Here is a 19,431-nt window from a genome sequence, read left to right as displayed (position 1 = left end):
TTGGATTTTCTTTTTAATTCAAAAATAATGACTTACTCTAGACGATAACATGACATAATCGATGCCGACTCGTAATCAGAGGGTTGCTGGATCGAATCCCCTTCACGCTAAACATGTTCGCTCTTTCAGCCGTGGAGGGCATTATAAAATGAAGGTTAGTCGCACTATTCATTGATAAAAGAGTAGGCCAAGAGTTGGCAGTGGATGTGATGAGCAGCTGACTACCCTATAGTCTTACACTGCTAAATTAGGGACAGCTACCACAGACAGCCGTAATGTAGCTTTGCTCGAAATGTAAATCAAACAAATTTTAGGAAAGAAACTCCACATTTTAAAATGGTATTTAATTCTAAAATGGCGTTTGCCATAGTGACATTTATATATTTATTTTTACAAGTGTTTTCATCTTATTCAAGTCAGCTGGAATCTGGCGAGGAAATTACTGAAACAATAACCAAAACAGACGTATAACAACCTCAAGTGGTTTGAAGGTTCCACGTGCATTCTTAATAATAGCATACATGGCGTTAGCTACGGTGAATCCATGTTCCCAGTTATGATAAGGTACTCGGCGGTAGTTCTTCCTTACAGTTAGGGTGAACCGGATTAAATAGTCCTCATCGAACCTAATAACATTACAGAATAAATATATATACATATAATAATATTGTAGCTCAAATAAAAAAAATATTTATCATGTCGAGGTTTTAAGTATTTTAAGTATGAATGGGCTGAGGAATCTTCTATAGTAGGTGTCTGTAACCTGTTGACGATAAATGTCAACAATGAACGGACACCACATAATCCATTTCTTTTAAAATACTATATTGAAAACACTTCACACGCATGCGCATGTACAAATTTCTTCTACACTATAGGATATCACAGTTTTATCTAAAACTCAAAATAATTCTCTTTTCTTCTCAAAAATTGATACAGGCGGGTTCAATTACTATATAATCTAATTTAAAATAAAATTTTTTGTCGTCTCATTAGTGAATAATTTACCTACGATATCCCATCGGTTACCATAATTGTTTCCTGAACTTTAAATAATTATCTTATTTTCGTCAAAGTCCACAAAGATGAGTTAATTATCTTAGAATACCCTCTAACAAGACAAATTATTTTCCTTATCTCTATTAAACTCAGGCCCGGCATAGTCAGGTGGTTAAGGCATTCGACTCGTAATCCGAGAGTCTTGGGTTCAAATCCCTATTGCACCAAAACTGCTCACCCTTTCAGCCGTGGGGGCGTTATAATATTACGGTCAATCCCACTAATCGTTGGTAAAAAATAGCTCAAGAGTTGGCGGTGGGTGGTGATGACTAGCTGCCCTCTCTCTAGTCTTACACTGATAATTAGGGACGGCAAGCACAGACAGCCCTCGTGTAGCTTTGCGTGAAATTCAATACAAACTATAAACTCATTTTACAAAATATCGCCCGTTACGGCTAATCACTAACAAGCCGGCAAACTTTAAGTTTTCTTTCGCTGACTAACTTTCAATCTGAACCGCACGTGACTTGATAGCCTCTATTTAAATGGTGTTCACAGAGGTCTCGAGCTTTCTCTTAGTGACGTGAGCAAAGCTGTAAGGTAATAATGCCAACGTAGAAATATAGAAGATTCGAAGTGAAGTGATGTCAACAACATTTGTAAAGCACAGAGAGCAATGTATTTGCAAGCACAGCATACGAATCTTACAGTTATGCAACCAAACTTGTCATAACTATCAGTTTTTAAAACAATTACTTTTAACTTTCTTGTTATGAAAATATAATCGTTAAATATTAAATTGCCTAATAAACTAAATAATAACTTTGAAATGAAACAGTTTTATATATTACACATATTATAACAACATTAAAGATTAAATAGAGATACACACACAGACACACACTTGCACACACGTGTGTGCAGAACAGTACAAAAGTGTCAGGATAAAATCAAAAATTTAATTTAAGGCTACTTCCAGAAAACAGTGGAAGGTAAATCACAGATAAAACATCAAAATATTATGAATCTTCATGTTTAGTACTACAGAATCTCAGTGGAAGTGACTGAGTTCAGAAAACAGTTAGTATTGTATGTGTTCCCCTTTTTATTGTAACAACTGCAGACAGTCTCTTAGCCATTATTGCAACATGCTTTATGAAAGTATCCTTTGAGGTTTTACCCCAAATGTCTCTAAGACACTCCCATATAGTTTCTTTGGAAGTATCTTTTGATTTGTTAAGTTCTATATACATCAAATTGCAGATCTGCTCAATTGGGTTGAGATGGAGCTTTGTGGGGGGGGGGGGGTGCATTTCCTCATTTGAACGATTCCAGCAGCTTCTTTCTTAGCTAAATAGTTTCTGTACAAGTTAAATGAGTGTTTAGAGTCATTATCATCTCGTTAATAGAACCTTTTACCAATCATACACAATACACTGTGTAAACACTTATAAATCAGTATCCGATGTACTTTCGCTGGTCCATTATTCCATCTATTGTGTAAATATCTCGTGATATCCCTAAATCCATTACACTGCCTCCTCTGATGCTTCATGGTAGGTGTTATACAATGAAGTAAGTATCTTCCACCTTTATTCCGCCGGACGTAAAATCTACGCTTTGAACCAAATATTTCAAACTTCGACTCATCCGACTATAACACTCTTTTTTTTCCAATCATCAACAGTCCAGTTTTTATATTTTTAGTAAATTTCAGTCTCTCGACAATATTTAAAGAAATAAAGTTTTTTCACTGCTACGTGATCAACTATACCATCCTTGTGGAGTCTTCTTTATACTGTGTAGTTTTCTGACATCAGTGGCAATCTTCCTTCTATTCTGAAGGTTTCATAAACAAAGATACTTAACATCAGTATCACTTAGTTTAGGTGTTCTGCCTCTTCCTTTTCTATTTTCAATTTACCTATCTTGATCTCACTATCTAGTGTGTACTTGATAATGTTAGAGCAGTATTTCAAGTCTGTAGCAATTTATCGAAGTCCAAACAGCATCACGTAAAACATTTATACGAATTGTCTTTCCCACTGAGAATTCTCTACGTCTTTTAGGGACGTTGAATAACAGCAAAACTTGATGTATTCTCTTAGACACTGTTTCTATAAAGCTTCACCCGTGGAGTAGTGTTAAACCAATTTCTTCTGGAAGTACCATATACCGGCTTCTTAGGAACTTCTTTTTTATATAGTGAGATGCATAACAGTTATTCCAGACTCTAAGTTTCATCAGTATGTACATTCAAGTAGAACCTTTATGGCATGCCTTTGGTACAAGTATATGAAAATTCTAAAGAATGATAAGTATTCTCATTCTGGATCATTCAGTTGTCAACAGGATCAGTAAAACACTAAAACTGTGTTGAAAGTTACATTATGTAATGGTATGGAAGAATTAGCCTCATAAAGTGAAATGAATAACACTTTTGCACAGTACTGTATATACATACATCAAATATATACACATATATATGATACATTATAATAACAAAAATCAGTCTCGCATATACAATGTTTTCTTCGTGACGATTTAATTTTCATTTAACACTGTTTATGATTTTGAAAAATAAAACCACACGAGGCGTTTATCATAAGCTTAGTAATCTGGAGTCTTGGCTTCAGTCATTTGTTTTAGAACAAGACTAGCAAGTCATGAACAAAACGTGGTTCTGAAGCTTTTAATCGCACATACATTATTCAAAATATATTTTTAAACACGATATTTCGCGATACACGAAAATCACTTTCATAACGAATACATGTTTAACTGTGGTTTAAAACTTCAACAGGATCAATTTTTAACTCACTTGTGAAGTCCAAACAGATCGATAAACATAAAGATTGCTGCCGATACTTTCTGGTCATAATCCAAAGAATGCGGGGAAAACTGAAAACTTAAAAATACATCAGTTAACTGTTTGTGAAAACAGGCAATTCATGTGCTTAACAATATATAAGTCAATGACAACCAGCTTAAACTTTTATACTTACATTAGGTATTGTATACGTGGTTGAGGTAGTCCTAACAATTCTAAATACTGAAGTAGATTATAACTAAACTAAACACTTAAATTAGTCGACATATATTCTAAGCATTTAAGATGGTTACAACCGATAGAAATGCCCATGTTTAACCTGTTGACTGCCAAGTATTTCTGCTGCTACAATACAACTCTAATGCTTTAGCTATTACAATACAACTCTAATGCTTTAGCTGTTACAATACAACTCTAATGCTTTAGCTGTTACAATACAACTCTAATGCTTCTTCATTTTGTAACTTTTTTCGTGACGCCATTTTGGATTGAAAGTGAAACAATTTGTAAGTAGGTCAAATGCATATATTGTGCTGACATCTAGCGTTGAGGTTAGGTATTACTGAGAACGAATGAACTTGTCCGTGGCAATGTGTTACCGATTGGCTTGGACGAGTTATCTCGTCTACGGCACTCAACAGGTTAAAAATATCATGTCAATTTGTTTTGTTTCAAAATAACACATCACAAATGTTTAAGAAAAATATAGAAAACAATATGAAATTGAATTCTATCAAATTTGTTAAAAACACAGCTTTAAGTTAATCTGATTATTTAGTGTAAGAGTTTTAGTATTGGTAGTAAATATGTTTTGACATTTATCGAATCACATTCTGTCATTGATGTATCTCAGAATGGCTGTTATGCGTATTAGCACTTTTATTGATAAGCAGAGAACAACGTTTCGACCTTCCTCGGTCATCTTTCTCTTAAACTGAAGATAACTTAGGAAGGTCGAAACGTTGTTCTATCCTTATCAATAAAAGTGTTAATACTCATACCAACCGTTCTGAGATACATTTTTATTTCAAGTGGGTTTCTCGTCATGAAGAATTCTTTAATTGAGTAAAAAAGATATTTTACCTGCATCTATTCTTAAGGTACTTGTAAGCATCATTCAACTTATCCATAAATATTAAATACGTCGATTAATGAAGAAATTAATACTGTACGAGTTTTAGATAGATATATATATATATTTACACATTTAATATTTATACAAGTTTCGAGATGAAAGAAGCTGTTTCCAAAGAGATACTCTGAATGTAGGTCAATTAAAGTGTTCGATTTGTCTTATCCTCTTATTTCTAGAAAATACTGGTTAACTAATTCGTGTTTCTATTCGCTTATTATTTTAAAACATCCTAGCTTCGATATGCCGATAGTGTTGATTTATAACACACAAACTGAAACAACTAAAAGAAATCAGTAAGAGAGCATACTCCATCAACGACTGTGTGTTGTGTATAGATGAAGAATGTTTAATCTCGTTCACTTCCATTTCCGTACATGTATTATGGTACGATAAGACTTCGAGCGCCACCTTGTATTTTTGTTCGGAACGACGAATTTTGTCGTACAGCTACAAAAGAAAAAAAAAATTACAATAGGTATAAGATAAAATAATTAACCTAATTTAATGGAGACACGAAATTTTGAAAATAAATTTATCCGGTCTTTAACAAGAACAATTACCTATTGGTTTTATTTCACGGATAAGCCTAACGCGATAAAGTTTAAAACCACCAACTGAAAAGGTGATAACTGTCTGCACTAAACAAGCGTAAACTATTTGCCTTTTATTACTAAACACTACTTACTAGTGATAGATTTCCAAACATATTTTGAGCATGACTCTCACATATTATTTTTTATTCGGTTCTGAGACTTATTAAGCCTTAATCTGATTACGCAAGTCCGCCTCTGTGTGCTGGGAACCGTAAATTACTGAAACTAACCTAAATATCACATTTGTTATATATATAAATAAAAAAATTAGCGAGATTAAATCGCTATTCCACTGACTTATGTTTTATTGGGATCTTCGAAACGCATACACACACACATAACTGAAGATTATTCCATTTACATAAACATATATATGCCAAATAACGAATGGATAAAGTGGTATCTCAGATAATATCTTAACCCAATAAATGTGAATACGCTATCATATTTTATTTAATCTGTTAAACCAAAGCAAAATCACAAATATCTCTGACTTTCAAATGGACATATCAGTGACAACTTACTCCGCAAGAGGGTGTTTACTATGAACTATTTCTTTGTTTACGCTTAGAAATATCAGTCAACAGAGTTTATCACTAATAAAAATCAAGAGAAAAACATCTGCCACTAGGAAAAACTGGGGTCACTGAAAACAGAGTAAGAAAAAAACACAGTTGGAGATAGGCTTACAAAGTACAACAACCTCAAGCTGTGTTCCCATTCAAAGGTTCCTATAACAATAGTCAATACGAAGAAAAGCACATTATACTTAAACCTAAAACTATGAATTGTCAGTAAATTATTTGGCTTGTGATATAATCCTATGAAACGTATTTACAACATTAAACACTAGGATTGAGTAAGAAAGTCACTTTCTAAGTTTTTGACATAAATTTTATACCCCAATCCTCAAAATTGTATATTTATAAATTTCAGAGATAAAACTGAAGGGTTTGTTTGTTTGTTTTTGAATTTCGCACAAAGCTACTCGAGGGCTATCTGTGCTAGCCGTCCCTAATTTAACAGTGTAAGACTAGAGGGAAGGCAGCTAGTCATCACCACCCACCGCTAACTCTTGGACTACTCTTTTACCAACGAATAGTGGGATTGACCGTCACATTATAACGCCCCCACGGCTGAAAGGGCGAGCATGTTTGGCGCGACGGGATGCGAACCCGCGACCCTCAGATTACGAGTCGCACGCCTTAACACGCTAGGCCATGCCGAGTCCAAAATTGAAGGATCAAGCACTTGGCGAGATAAAAGATTTATAAGGAAGAACCAAGTAAAGCTGTATTTAAGTCAGTAAAACGTCAGTTCGACTGGTTCCATTTTCTTCTAGGAATTGCATATTACCAATCCATATTTCAATTTTCTTACTGTTGTAATTTTCAACTTAGAACTGTTGGGGGCGTTTATCAAGGTGCACAAATTGAAGCAACTGAGATTAATTATTTCTTGTCTTATTAACGTCTAAATATTAATGAAACTTTTGAATTTCACGCAAAACTTCACTAACTATCTGCGTTAGCCGTACCAAATTTGGTAGCCATCATCACCGAACGCCAACTCTTGAGTTGCTATTTTACCAACGAATAGTGGGATTGATTGTAACATTATAACACCCCCATGGCTGAAGGGGAAAACATGTTTGGTGGGACGGGTATTCGATTCCGCCTACCTAACCGCCTGGCCATATCTGGCTATTTAGCTAAGAGGTGCTAGAAAGGTTAATATTCATACTCAGATGAACATGTGTTATTGACTTAGTTATTTCTGATGAACAAAATACACGTGTATATTTATTTCATTGGAGGCCCGGCATGGCCAAGTGTGTTAAGGCGTTCGACTCGTAATCCGTAATGCAAACATTCTCGCCCTTTCAGCCGTGGGAGCGTTATAATGTGACGGTCAATCCCACTATTCGTTGGTAAAAGAGTAGCCCATGAGTTGGCGGTGGGTGGTGATGACTAGTTGCCTTCCCTCTAGTCTTACACTGCTAAATTAGGGACGGCTAGCAGAGATAGCCCTTGAGTAGCTTTGTGCAAAATTCAAAACAAACAAAACAAACTTTGTGAGAAATTCCAAAAACAAACAAACAAACATTTATTTCATTTCAATAAAAATTGGGAACCTTACTTTATTCGTTACCAAGAACATTAAGGAACTATGATGACGTTATTGTTGAGGAAGATAAGGACACGTGACATCTTTAGTCTTACTGTCTAATCAAATGCATGTTTTCCTTATTAAAGAGGCCTGGCATGGCCTAGCGCGTTAAGGTGTGCGCTTCGTAATCTGAGGGTCGCGGGTTCGCGCCCGAGTCGCGCCAAACATGCTCGCCCTCCCAGCCGTGGGGGCATTATAATGTGACGGTCAATCCCACTATTCGTTGGTAAAAGAGTAGCCCAAGAGTTGGCCTTCCCTCTAGTCTTACACTGCTAAATTAGGGACGGCTAGCACAGATAGCCCTCGAGTAGCTTTGTGCGAAATTCCAAAACAAACAAACCTTATTAAAACCTCGGTTCCTTTTCATTCTATGCTCCGATTCTATCTAATGTTGAAATTCCTTCGCCTGGTCTACTGAATATTCAGGTCAACTTGAGAGTCATAACAAATTTGTCCTGTCATTAGTTCTGTTTCAAAATAGTAAAACAACTAGTCCTACTGAAACACTTAGTCTTTGTACATTTCCCCCATTAGCTAGCAATCGTGTGCAACAACACACCAGTTTCCTTCTCTTGTGGCTTTGAGAAAGCTATACGTCTAAACTTGTGGATACGATACGTTGTTGACCAACAAAATTTTTGGATTAACGTTCGGTTATTTTCTCTGTTGTTTCTTCAAGTCTTCAGACTGGTTAACTCTGATAACTTAATTATTAACGGAACTATTTTTTCTAGTCGTATTTTTATTGATCTCTTAAATTTCGTTTAACCTTTCAGTGTGCAAAAATTTTCCAACATTGAGTATCGCCACACGTTCACTGTATAAGCACTTCTGAGTAACCACTGTTTTCATTGACATGTTTCTTCTATACTGAAATTTGACGAAGATAATGTAGCTCGCATTCTTCATCAACATGCAATTCATTACGTTTCCAGCACGCTCATATGTCGCTGTATCCAAGTTTCGCCGTTTCTAATTGTCGGTATTTAGGTGGACCTGTGAAGGTCAAGTACAATCTTGACCTCTTCTTCCCTCATCTATGATATTTTATGTTTGGTTGGCAACTGGTAAACGTTGAACGTAATATAAAATTGAATATTGCTTTCACAAATGTTCATGTTAATGGATTCAAAACCCCTATCAGGGTCATGTCCATTTATGTTGCAACGTTCATCAATTACACTAGGATACATTCGTTATATAAACAGTCCATATATTCCAGTGTTGCTCATGTTATTGGAATATTTTATGTGTATTTACATATATACCCTTTTAATATACTATATGATGAAACAACAATATGATGAGTTATGTGAACCTAGCAATAGGTGGCATATTACTAAACTTATTGTAGCGATCTAATGCGCGTAACGTTTCATTTTTGTTTAAGTTTTCTCTTAACGTAGGTGAATGATCTGCTTTGAAGTCTGTCATGAAGTGGTTATATGGTTGCGTATATGTCTAGGAATTTGGAGTTTGTCGAGCGGGGGGAACTTTGTAAGCACTCCTGAGTATTGCATTTGTTGTTTTCGTACTTTAATTTTAACCTTCTTGGGTGCGACAATGATCCAGGCTGGACAAGCGGGGTCAGCATGGTCAGGTGGTTAGGGCACTCGACTCGTAATCTTAGGGTCGCGAGTTCGAATCCTCGTCACACTAAACATGCTCGCCCTTTCAGCAGTGGGGGCGTTATAAGTAAAGTGACGGTCAATCCCACCATTCGTTGATAAAAGAGTTGTCCAAGAGTTGGCGGTGTGTGGTGGTGACTAGCTGTCTTCCCTCTAGTTGTACACTGCTAACTTCAGGAAGGCTAGCGCAGATAGCCCTCGTGCAGCTTTGTGCGAAATTGAGAAACAAACAAACAAGGTGGATAAGCGTATTCTACGATTGGTTGTATGTAATGTTTGTATATTTTTAATATCATATCTGGTGTTGTTCCTCTATTATTTCCTGACAAACTTATAATTTGATTTATTCTTTACCAAATCTTGTTTAAGATTTCATGTATATGTTTTAACCAGGTTAATTTTGTGTCACAGGTAAGACCAAAAAGTTTTACCGATGTAGCTATCTGGAAAAGTGTTCCATTAAGATACGGTCTGTAGTTGATTTTAATTAGTCTACTGAGCTTTGTCAGTACTAAAACTTGTGATTTTAATATATTTTTATTCGTTTCTTAGAACAGTTTTATGTAATGTTGTTTAACGAGGGCTATATTTTTGGTATTTCGAAATTCTTCCAAATTGCTAAATTGTCTACAAATTGTGAAGTGAAACATAATGAAGAGTACGGGGTTAACTACCCCTTCTTGAGGTACCGCTACCTCCGTAGTAAAATACTTCGAGTAGGTGCTCTCAACATCTCCTGACATTTTCTATTCTTCACAAAATTTGATAACCAGCGAATAACTCCTAGCGGTATTTACATCTTTAATATCCGGGACATCAGATCTGAATGCCAGATTGTATTCTGTAAATCGAGAAGACAAACGGTTTCGGTCAATCTAGCTAAATGACCTGTTTGTTGAAATTTTCTGAAAGTGTTTCGTACTCGCTGTAATTTAGAATTGTCTACTAGATAGTGATATAATCTTTTACTAATTATTCTTTCTCAACATTTTTCATACTGAGGTAATCAACCTGATTGGTCTGTAGCTTCATGGCTTATTTCCTGGTTTTCCTTTGTTTAATATTATTCGCTTGCTTCCAACAAACAGGGACACACCATGATTCGAGAGACACGTTGAAGAGTGCTTTCATACATATAAGCAATAACTGAGTTCAATTTTGGAGTAATATTACTTGTATGTTTGTCTGCACCTGGTGCTTTGTTTGTGCCGTGTTCTGTAGCTATACAGATTGGTGTCATTGTTATTTTTACTTGTCATGTATTCTTACACAGTTTTGGTGATTGTTTCTGTTGTTGTTTCTTTATGGCTGTGAAACTGAGATGATTGGTGTAAAAATATCTGTTTTATTGAATTTTGTTGTTTTAATTGGTTTTGGTAATAGTTATTCATATCAGGATCATTTTGTGTTGGTTCGGCAAGGCCAGGTGGTTAAAGCAACCCAGTAGTAATGCGAGAGTCGCGGGTTAGAATCCCCATCGCACCAAACATGCTCGCCCTTTCAGCCGTGGGAGCTTTATAATGTGACGGTCAATCCCACTATTAGTTGGTAAAAAAGTGGCTCAAGAGTTGGCGGTGGGTGATGATGACTAACTGCCTTCCCTCTGGTCATACACTGCTAAATTAGAGGGCTAGCGCAGATAGCCCTTGTGTAGTTTTGCGTGAAATTCAAACAAATAAACATTTTGTGTTTGAAACACATTTTATATGTGTTAGTACCTGTCATTTTGTTACCTAGAACTAATGTTAGACAAGTTTTTGTTACATAGAACTAATGTTAGGCAGGTTTTTGTTACCTAGAACTAACGTTAGGCAGGTTTTTGTTACATAGAACTAATGTTAGGCAGGTTTCTGTTACATAGAACTAAGAACTCTAGAACTAATGTTAGACAAGTTTTTGTTACCTAGAACTAATGTTAGGCAGGTTTTTATTACATAGAACTAATGTTAGACAAGTTTTTGTTACCTAGAACTAACGTTAAGCAGGTTTTTGTTACATAGAACTAACGTTAAGCAGGTTTTTGTTACCTAGAACTAACGTTAGGCAGGTTTTTGTTACATAGAACTAATGTTAGGCAGGTTTCTGTTATATAGAACTAACGTTAGACAAGTTTTTGTTACCTAGAACTAATGTTAGGCAGGTTTTTGTTACCTAGAACTAACGTTAGGCAGGTTTTTGTTACATAGAACTAATGTTAGGCAGGTTTCTGTTACATAGAACTAACGTTAGACAAGTTTTTGTTACCTAGAACTAATGTTAGACAAGTTTTTGTTACTTAGAACTAATGTTAGGCAGGTTTTTATTACATAGAACTAATGTTAGACAAGTTTTTGTTACCTAGAACTAACGTTAAGCAGGTTTTTCTTACATAGAACTAACGTTAAGCAGGTTTTTGTTACCTAGAACTAACGTTAGGCAGGTTTTTGTTACATAGAACTAATGTTAGGCAGGTTTCTGTTACATAGAACTAACGTTAGACAAGTTTTTGTTACCTAGAACTAATGTTAGGCAGGTTTTTGTTACCTAGAACTAACGTTAAGCAGGTTTTTGTTACATAGAACTAACGTTAGGCAGTTTTTTGTTACATAGAACTAATGTTAGGCAGGTTTCTGTTACATAGACTAACGTTAGACAAGTTTTTGTTACCTAGAACTAATGTTAGGCAGGTTTTTATTACATAGAACTAATGTTAGGCAGGTTTCTGTTACATAGAACTAACGTTAAGCAGGTTTTTGTTACCTAGAACTAACGTTAGGCAGGTTTTTGTTACATAGAACTAATGTTAGGCAGGTTTCTGTTACATAGAACTAACGTTAGACAAGTTTTTGTTACCTAGAACTAATGTTAGGCAGGTTTTTATTACATAGAACTAATGTTAGACAAGTTTTTGTTACATAGAACTAACGTTAAGCAGGTTTTTGTTACATAGAACTAACGTTAAGCAGGTTTTTATTACATAGAACTAATGTTAGACAAGTTTTTGTTACCTAGAACTAACGTTAAGCAGGTTTTTATTACATAGAACTAATGTTAGGCAGGTTTCTGTTACATAGAACTAACGTTAAGCAGGTTTTTGTTACATAGAACTGACGTTAGGCAGGTTTTTGTTACATAGAACTAATGTTAGGCAGGTTTTGATGGTGTTTTTGTTTCCAGAAATTTTGTGGGTTATGTTCTTTGTTTAAGGTATTGCAATGATTTTATTTCGTTTCTAATTTTGTTACGTGGTGTATGTATTTGTGGTTTCAAAGTTGTATCTCTGTTGTATAATCTCCGTAATCTGTGTCTTTCTTCAATGTATTATGTTTTTGTGTGGCTTCCATTTGTGTATTCTTGTGCGATTTTGCTGTTTTGGGGCAGATACGTTACTGCTTTTGTGATAGATTCAGTTATTACTTGACAATAATCATCTATATTTTGTAGACACGAGGTACTTGTTATTTTGAAGCTGGTAATAATTCAGTTATTACTTCACAATAATCATCTATGTCTTCTACACACAATGTCTTATCTTTGACATTGGTGATAATTAATCTAGTTTTGGTTTCTATTGTTACCAATCTGCTTTATTATAGTTTAAATTTTTTTGAGGTATTGGTTTGTTCTGGTGGGGGCGAGGTCAAAGATACACCAAAGAGAAGTTGCTAATTTCGCAACGATAGAATAGAGGGAACATTACGCACTGACAGCTCTTGGGATACGCCTTGATCGACGAACACTGGGATTGATCGCCATAGTATAACGTTTCCTCAGAATTGAAAAGGTGAGAATGTTCGGTCACGCGAACCATAGATTGCACAATCTATTTGGAAGTTTCTAGATTCAAATTTTTCACAATACATAAATGCATATATTTTTTTGCGTGTTTACAGAAGTAAGAACTATAATTTTTTTGTTATACATGTGGAGAAGCAAACGCTCTTACTTAATGAATCTGAGGGTCTATGGTTTGTGTACCATTGCCGTGACGTCACTACAAAAATGATGGTCAAATCCTTCTATAGTGTCGGAGTAGTCCATGTGTTAAAGGTTGATACTGTTAGCTAACTTCCTATTCGTTAGGTCCAACATGACCAGGTGGTTAGAGCACTCAACTCGTAATATGAGGGTCCCTGAATAGAATCCCCGTCACACCAAACATGCTTGTCCTTTCAGCCATGAAGGCGTTATAATGTGACGGTCAATCTCACTATACGTTGGTAAAATAGTAGTCCAAGAGGTGGCAGTAGGTGGTGATGATTAGCTGCCTTTTCTCTAATCTTTCTCTGCTAAATTAGGGACGGATAGCGCAGATAGCCCTCGAGTTGCTTTGCGCAAAATTAAGCACACAAATCAATTTGTTTGCGCGATGCACAACCATTAAAAATAGTCTATAACAAACAAAATGTATTTTTATTGGTTTATGTTTTTATTACTTTAACCGAGGTTCTGAATTCCAGTTCTAAATCCACCTTTCCAAACATTCGTAACACAAGTCTGATGAAATTATTAAGTACTGTAATATTGTAAAGGAAAGGACCAGTTTAATAATGGCTATTTTACCAAACTTACCTTTGCGTGATGTAAAGCTAGTCCACAATAAGTAGCAAATGTAGCAAAAGCTTCTTCGTCAGTTTTTGTGAAAGGTCCACTTTCCTTGTTCACCATCTGAACGACACCTATTACTCTATGAGTATATTAAAAACGAAAAAAAAAACTAGTTTTAATCCAGGTAAAAGATGTTCCCTCCAGTTTTTTCGTCTTTTGAGGTCGTCTGCCTCCATGTTACTTGTTAAACAGTAAAAGGTGTCCAATAAAACTTAGTTTTATTTACTCGATGCTTTAAGACAACTTGCTGATTGTCCATAATATTAATTAAACAAGGCAATATTTGAAAAACAAAGTTTTGATTAATTTATCAAATTAATTTTAATCTAGTTTCGTAAGTTGAAAATTAAATAATAATTTTTGTTTAAGATCTGACTGCTTAAACCTCACAAATATTTCTCACCTAAGTTTTCCAAGGCAAATATTCAGAGTTTGCAAAGGGGAAAATAACAGAACAATAAACAGCTGTTTTCTCCAAAAAAGTTAATTGGTACTACATAGCAAAATTCAAAGACAAAAGTTATTATAAACCACTTTCATGGTCTTCCATACCCTCAAAGAAAATAAGAGTAGTAAAAAACAAAGTGAATGTTTTACACAGGAATACACTGTATTTTTAGCAAGTATGGTAACACACACTACGCCGATACCACTTGTTTCTGACTACAAATACATTACGTTCTTATCATTGAATTAATGTGTGACGAAAGTTGGTAAGTGTTAATATATTAATTATTGATTGAGACGAATATGCACAATAAACTTAATTACTTTTATTAATTTGGTTCGTTTTAATGAATGTTCCAACTTTACTTTTCTCATTATAGGGACGATTAAGCAACAAAGAGAGCTTTAGTTTTGAAATATAATATGCTTACTTGTTTCTAATGAATATTGGCATGCACAGAAGGCTGCGTGTTCTGTAACCAGTCTGTTGATCCACTGTCCTGTTGAAAGATATATATATCACTAACGTGAATCGTAGCTTAAATATTACTATCTGGTAAAATAAGATAACTTCTTTAATTCATTTATATTTGTTTTAACATATAACCTTTAAACGCTACGAGGAAGACAATTATACAATAATGAACACTACACTTCACAAAACAGTTGGACCCGGGCATGGCCAGGTCGGTTAAGGCGTTCGACTCGGAATCTGAGAGTCGCGGGTTCGAATCCCCGTCGCACCAAACATGCTCGCCCTTTCAGCCTATGGGCGTTATAAAGTGACTGTCAATCCCACTATTCGTCTATAAAAGAGTAGCTCAAGAGTTGGCGATAGCTGGTGATGACTAGCTGCCTTCCCTCTAATTTTACACTGCTAAATTAGGGACAGCTAGTCCTCGTGCAGTTTTGCGCGAAATTCAAAACAAACAAACCCGAAACAGTTAAAACAGTTGCAGTTTGTAGCATTACAACTACCAAGTCAACTATTTCTATAAAATCATTCCTAGCAACGTGTTAGTTTATTGTCATGCACATCAGGCTCTCGATGGTAAAACATATAACCTGAGATGTAAATAACTGATTATTTAGCATATGCTATATATATACACACACACACACACACATACACAAATTTATTACTCTGAAGTGAATCACAGACTTTGAACCATGTCAGTCTGAAATTAAAGAGGCTATCATTCGTAGGCAAATACGACATACGACATGTATGTGCCATATCAACTACCGTATAACTAATTTTGGCACCAAAAAATCGTAAAAAACACAGAAAAATTAAAAATGTCTAAATCACTGCTTGGGACCTACAAGAAGGTATTTTTGCACTGAACGTCTTGTAAGTTGGTTGTCATACAAATAAATAGTTCACGAAAATCCAGTATTTTGCTTTCCTTGCTGAAAAATTAAGGAAAAAGACAGAAGTTTCAAAATTGTCTATAACTCAGTTTGGGATCTACAATAAATAACTTTGCATTAAATCCCACAAAAATTAGGTGAAGTCCAAGAAATGGACCAAAACTCCTACAGTTATGGTTTCCGTGATATCTTATCCCTTAAAATGACTCAAAATGGACAAATTCAATTTTTACGAGAATGTGTTGAACGCGTGAAAATTTATACTTGTCCCAATTTCATCCTCATTACTGTAAATATGACCAGAAAGGAGCCCAAATTATATATTTTGTGGTTGTTTCGCTTTTGACATGAAAAAATTTTTGAAAATGACCTAAAGATAACACTTAAAACGTTTGTTGGGTATATTGAGACAAGGTATAACCCATCAAGTTACTCAGCTTAGAAATGAATGAATGATAGTCGAAAGAAAAATATTTGAAATATTATGTTTTTGTTTGTTTTCTGAATTTCGCACAAAGCTACTCGAGGGCTATCTGCGCTAGCCGTCCCAGTGTAAGACTAGAGGGAAGGCAGCTAGTCATCACCACCCACCGCCAACTTTTGGGCTACTCTGTTACCAACAAATAGTGGGATTGACCGTAACATTATAACGCCCCAACGGCTGAAAGGGCGAGCATGTGTGGTGCGACCGGGATTCGAACCTGCGACCCTCGGAGTACGAGTCGAACACCTTAACCCACCTGGCCACGCTAGATCCTTGAAAAAAGAAGAAAGAAGAAACAATAGGTAAATATCATGTCTCTGCGGAGATACAAAAGAAAGACTTTTCAAGTTTTGTATCACATGGTGAATTTGTTTGGAAAATTGCAGTCGATTTATCACAACAGGCTGTTGCAAAGTAATTATAAAAATACCAGTGCATTGTTAGAAGTGTGTGAAACCTTTTCTAAATCAATGGTACATTTTTTCTGACCCATTAATGAGCAACCCATCATCCACTAAATACTAATCCATCCTATGTATAAATTAATTATCTGAGAATGAAGCTGCTGGAGTTATTCAAATGATACAATGGCTCCCACAAACCTCCCATCTCAACCAAATTGAGCAGTTTGTCTACAGTCATTATAGCAAAAGAAGAGCACAAAAAATAACTTTTTGTTGAACTTAAGCAGTTCCATAGAGTTTCTGTTGTACTAAATACAAAGATTAATAATATTTTTATGTTTCGCCAGTGACTCCATAGAGTTTCTGTTGTACTAAATACAAAGATTAATAATATTTTTATGTTTCGCCAGTGATTCCATTCAGTTTCTGTTGTAATAAATACAAAGATTAATAATATTTTTATGTTTCGCGAGTGATTCCATTGAGTTTCTGTTGTACTAAATACAAAGATTAATAATATTTTTATGTTTCGCGAGTGATTCCATTGAGTTTCTGTTGTACTAAATACAAAGATTAATAATATTTTTATGTTTCGCCAGTGACTCCATTGAGTTTCTGTTGTACTAAATACAAAAATTAATAATATTTTTATGTTTCGCCAGTGATTCCATTGAGTTTCTGTTGTACTAAATACAAAGATTAATAATATTTTTATGTTTCGCCAGTGACTCCATTGAGTTTCTGTTGTACTAAATACAAAGATTAATAATATTTTTATGTTTCGCCAGTGACTCCATTGAGTTTCTGTTGTACTAAATACAAAGATTAATAATATTTTTATGTTTCGCCAGTGACTCCATTGAGTTTCTGTTGTACTAAATACAAAGATTAATAATATTTTTATGTTTCGCCAGTGACTCCATTGAGAGTCTGTTGTACTAAATACAAAGATTAATAATATTTTTATGTTTCGCCAGTGACTCCATTGAGTTTCTGTTGTACTAAATACAAAAATTAATAATATTTTTATGTTTCGCCAGTGATTCCATTTCCACTGTTCGTTGAAACTAGCCTGTAATCTTTTTTTTTTTTTTTTTTGTCCTAACGCTTATGTGCAGTATAGTAATTACAGCTGCTTTACGTCGTCAACCATATTCTGGTGAATGTATTTAGAGTAACATAGAAATGATATGAATTTAGCTTCCACAAGTGACGTTGTAAATATAAAGATTGATCCATACATCCTATCTGAAGCACGTCATCCTAGTCTTAATAAATATCAGCGCATTATATTTAACTGTAAAATTTGGAGATGTCTTAAGTTGCAACAGTTATAAAGATGTCTTAAGTTGCAACAGTTATAACTGAATAAAAGTTAAATACCTGATGCACTGCGTCATTTCATTATAAAATATCGATGACACATTGTACTTAGTTTTAATTACAGATGAAATTTACTTAAAAGTTTCCTTTGAGTAAGAAACCATTCGTATTTACACAAGAGGTTTCAGACTTCATCTTGTGTACATATACAAAAATAATAATAATAAAATACAACGTTAACTTAGGCATAATTAACGAAAGGAGTATAGCCATGATGGTAACAAAAGATTTTAATATAAAAACTGCACACTGTCAGCCTTCAGATAGAAAACTGAATCAAGTAAAAGTAATTCTTTCTAATCAACCATCAAGGTATGGTCAAGAAGAAGAAAGATGGTTATTAAGCGGAAGTTTGGTCCTTCATGGTTTTCTTACCTATTAAACCTGTGGTCATCGTAAACATCTGGGATATTTAAGGAATGTCCTGTCAATGCCACGTGACCAGCAATTCCCTTCCCTATGGGAAACCTAAACATGAAAAACTAATAACTTTACCTTTAACGCAATAACAGAAGTTACACTTTTATGTTACGAATAATGAAATTGTCGTCTTCAATGACACATTAATCAGCGAACATATTAAATATTTACTGGTTCTTATATTATTGTATTCACAAAATTATATTTCTCTTGTCCAGCATATGGTTTCAATCTTAGCCTAAAGCTGTGTGTGTGTGTGTGTTTTTCTTATAGCAAAACCACATAGGCTATCTGCTGAGCTCACCGAGGGGAATCGAACCCCTGATTTTAGCGTTGTAAATCCATAGACATACCGCTGTACTAGCGGGGGGCAAGCCCAAAGCTACTTACTGATCACATAATATTGCTTACTGGTACATATACAAAGAGATAAAAGGAAGAAATCGCTCAAAACTAAGTGGTGTAAAATGATTCATAAATAAAAGTAAAATTTTACAATAAACTCTGTAGAAAACAAAACTATTTTATAAAACTATCTGCACACCTAATTGCTGCTATGAAACTTTCTGTAGTCTTTTGTGAAAATTGATTAATCACTGGTAATAAGTTTAAAACCTCTTTACTTATAGCTAAATTCCAACTGCTGTAAGAAATGGAATTACTCTATGCCTAACTTAGTATGTTTTTATTATTACTACTGTTTCGTCGTTGTTTCAAATTTGTTCCATATGGAATAATGTATCAAACTAATCTAGGCATGGGTTGACTTTAGGTAGAGCTATGAATTACAGATCTGACGAACTGGATTAGAATCAGTCATATACCACAATATAATTCCTGCACAATAAGTTGTAGGTGAGCAATAAGTGTAACAGTCAGTTCTTTAGTTAACTGGCTGTCTTTACTATGATTGGTAGTTTAAAATTTAGGAAAAGCGACGGGTTGATTTAGTAGCTTTGCCATAAATAAAACAATCAA

The 19,431-nt window shown here is 34.8% G+C and overlaps 1 protein-coding gene across 4 annotated transcripts in view; it reads right to left on the bottom strand.

Annotated features, from left to right (window-relative positions):
• LOC143229905 (putative 3',5'-cyclic phosphodiesterase pde-5) overlaps positions 1 to 19,431 on the bottom strand; it is a 120,896-nt gene that overhangs the window by 15,892 nt on the left and 85,573 nt on the right. For all 4 annotated transcript variants that reach the window (XM_076462771.1, XM_076462773.1, XM_076462772.1 and 1 more), the window contains 6 exons: positions 18,409 to 18,501; positions 14,820 to 14,888; positions 13,906 to 14,020; positions 5,272 to 5,411; positions 3,821 to 3,907; positions 476 to 626 (listed from right to left, as the gene is read on the bottom strand). In XM_076462771.1, the coding sequence (XP_076318886.1) occupies positions 476 to 626; positions 3,821 to 3,907; positions 5,272 to 5,411; positions 13,906 to 14,020; positions 14,820 to 14,888; positions 18,409 to 18,501 (655 nt within the window). The remainder of the gene's footprint in view (positions 1 to 475; positions 627 to 3,820; positions 3,908 to 5,271; positions 5,412 to 13,905; positions 14,021 to 14,819; positions 14,889 to 18,408; positions 18,502 to 19,431) is intronic.

The sequence above is a fragment of the Tachypleus tridentatus genome, chromosome 10 (genome assembly GCF_004210375.1).
Source record: "Tachypleus tridentatus isolate NWPU-2018 chromosome 10, ASM421037v1, whole genome shotgun sequence".
NCBI lineage: Eukaryota > Metazoa > Arthropoda > Merostomata > Xiphosura > Limulidae > Tachypleus > Tachypleus tridentatus.
Note: the sequence above shows the minus strand (reverse complement) of the source record. Positions and strands in the feature narration are given on the sequence as shown.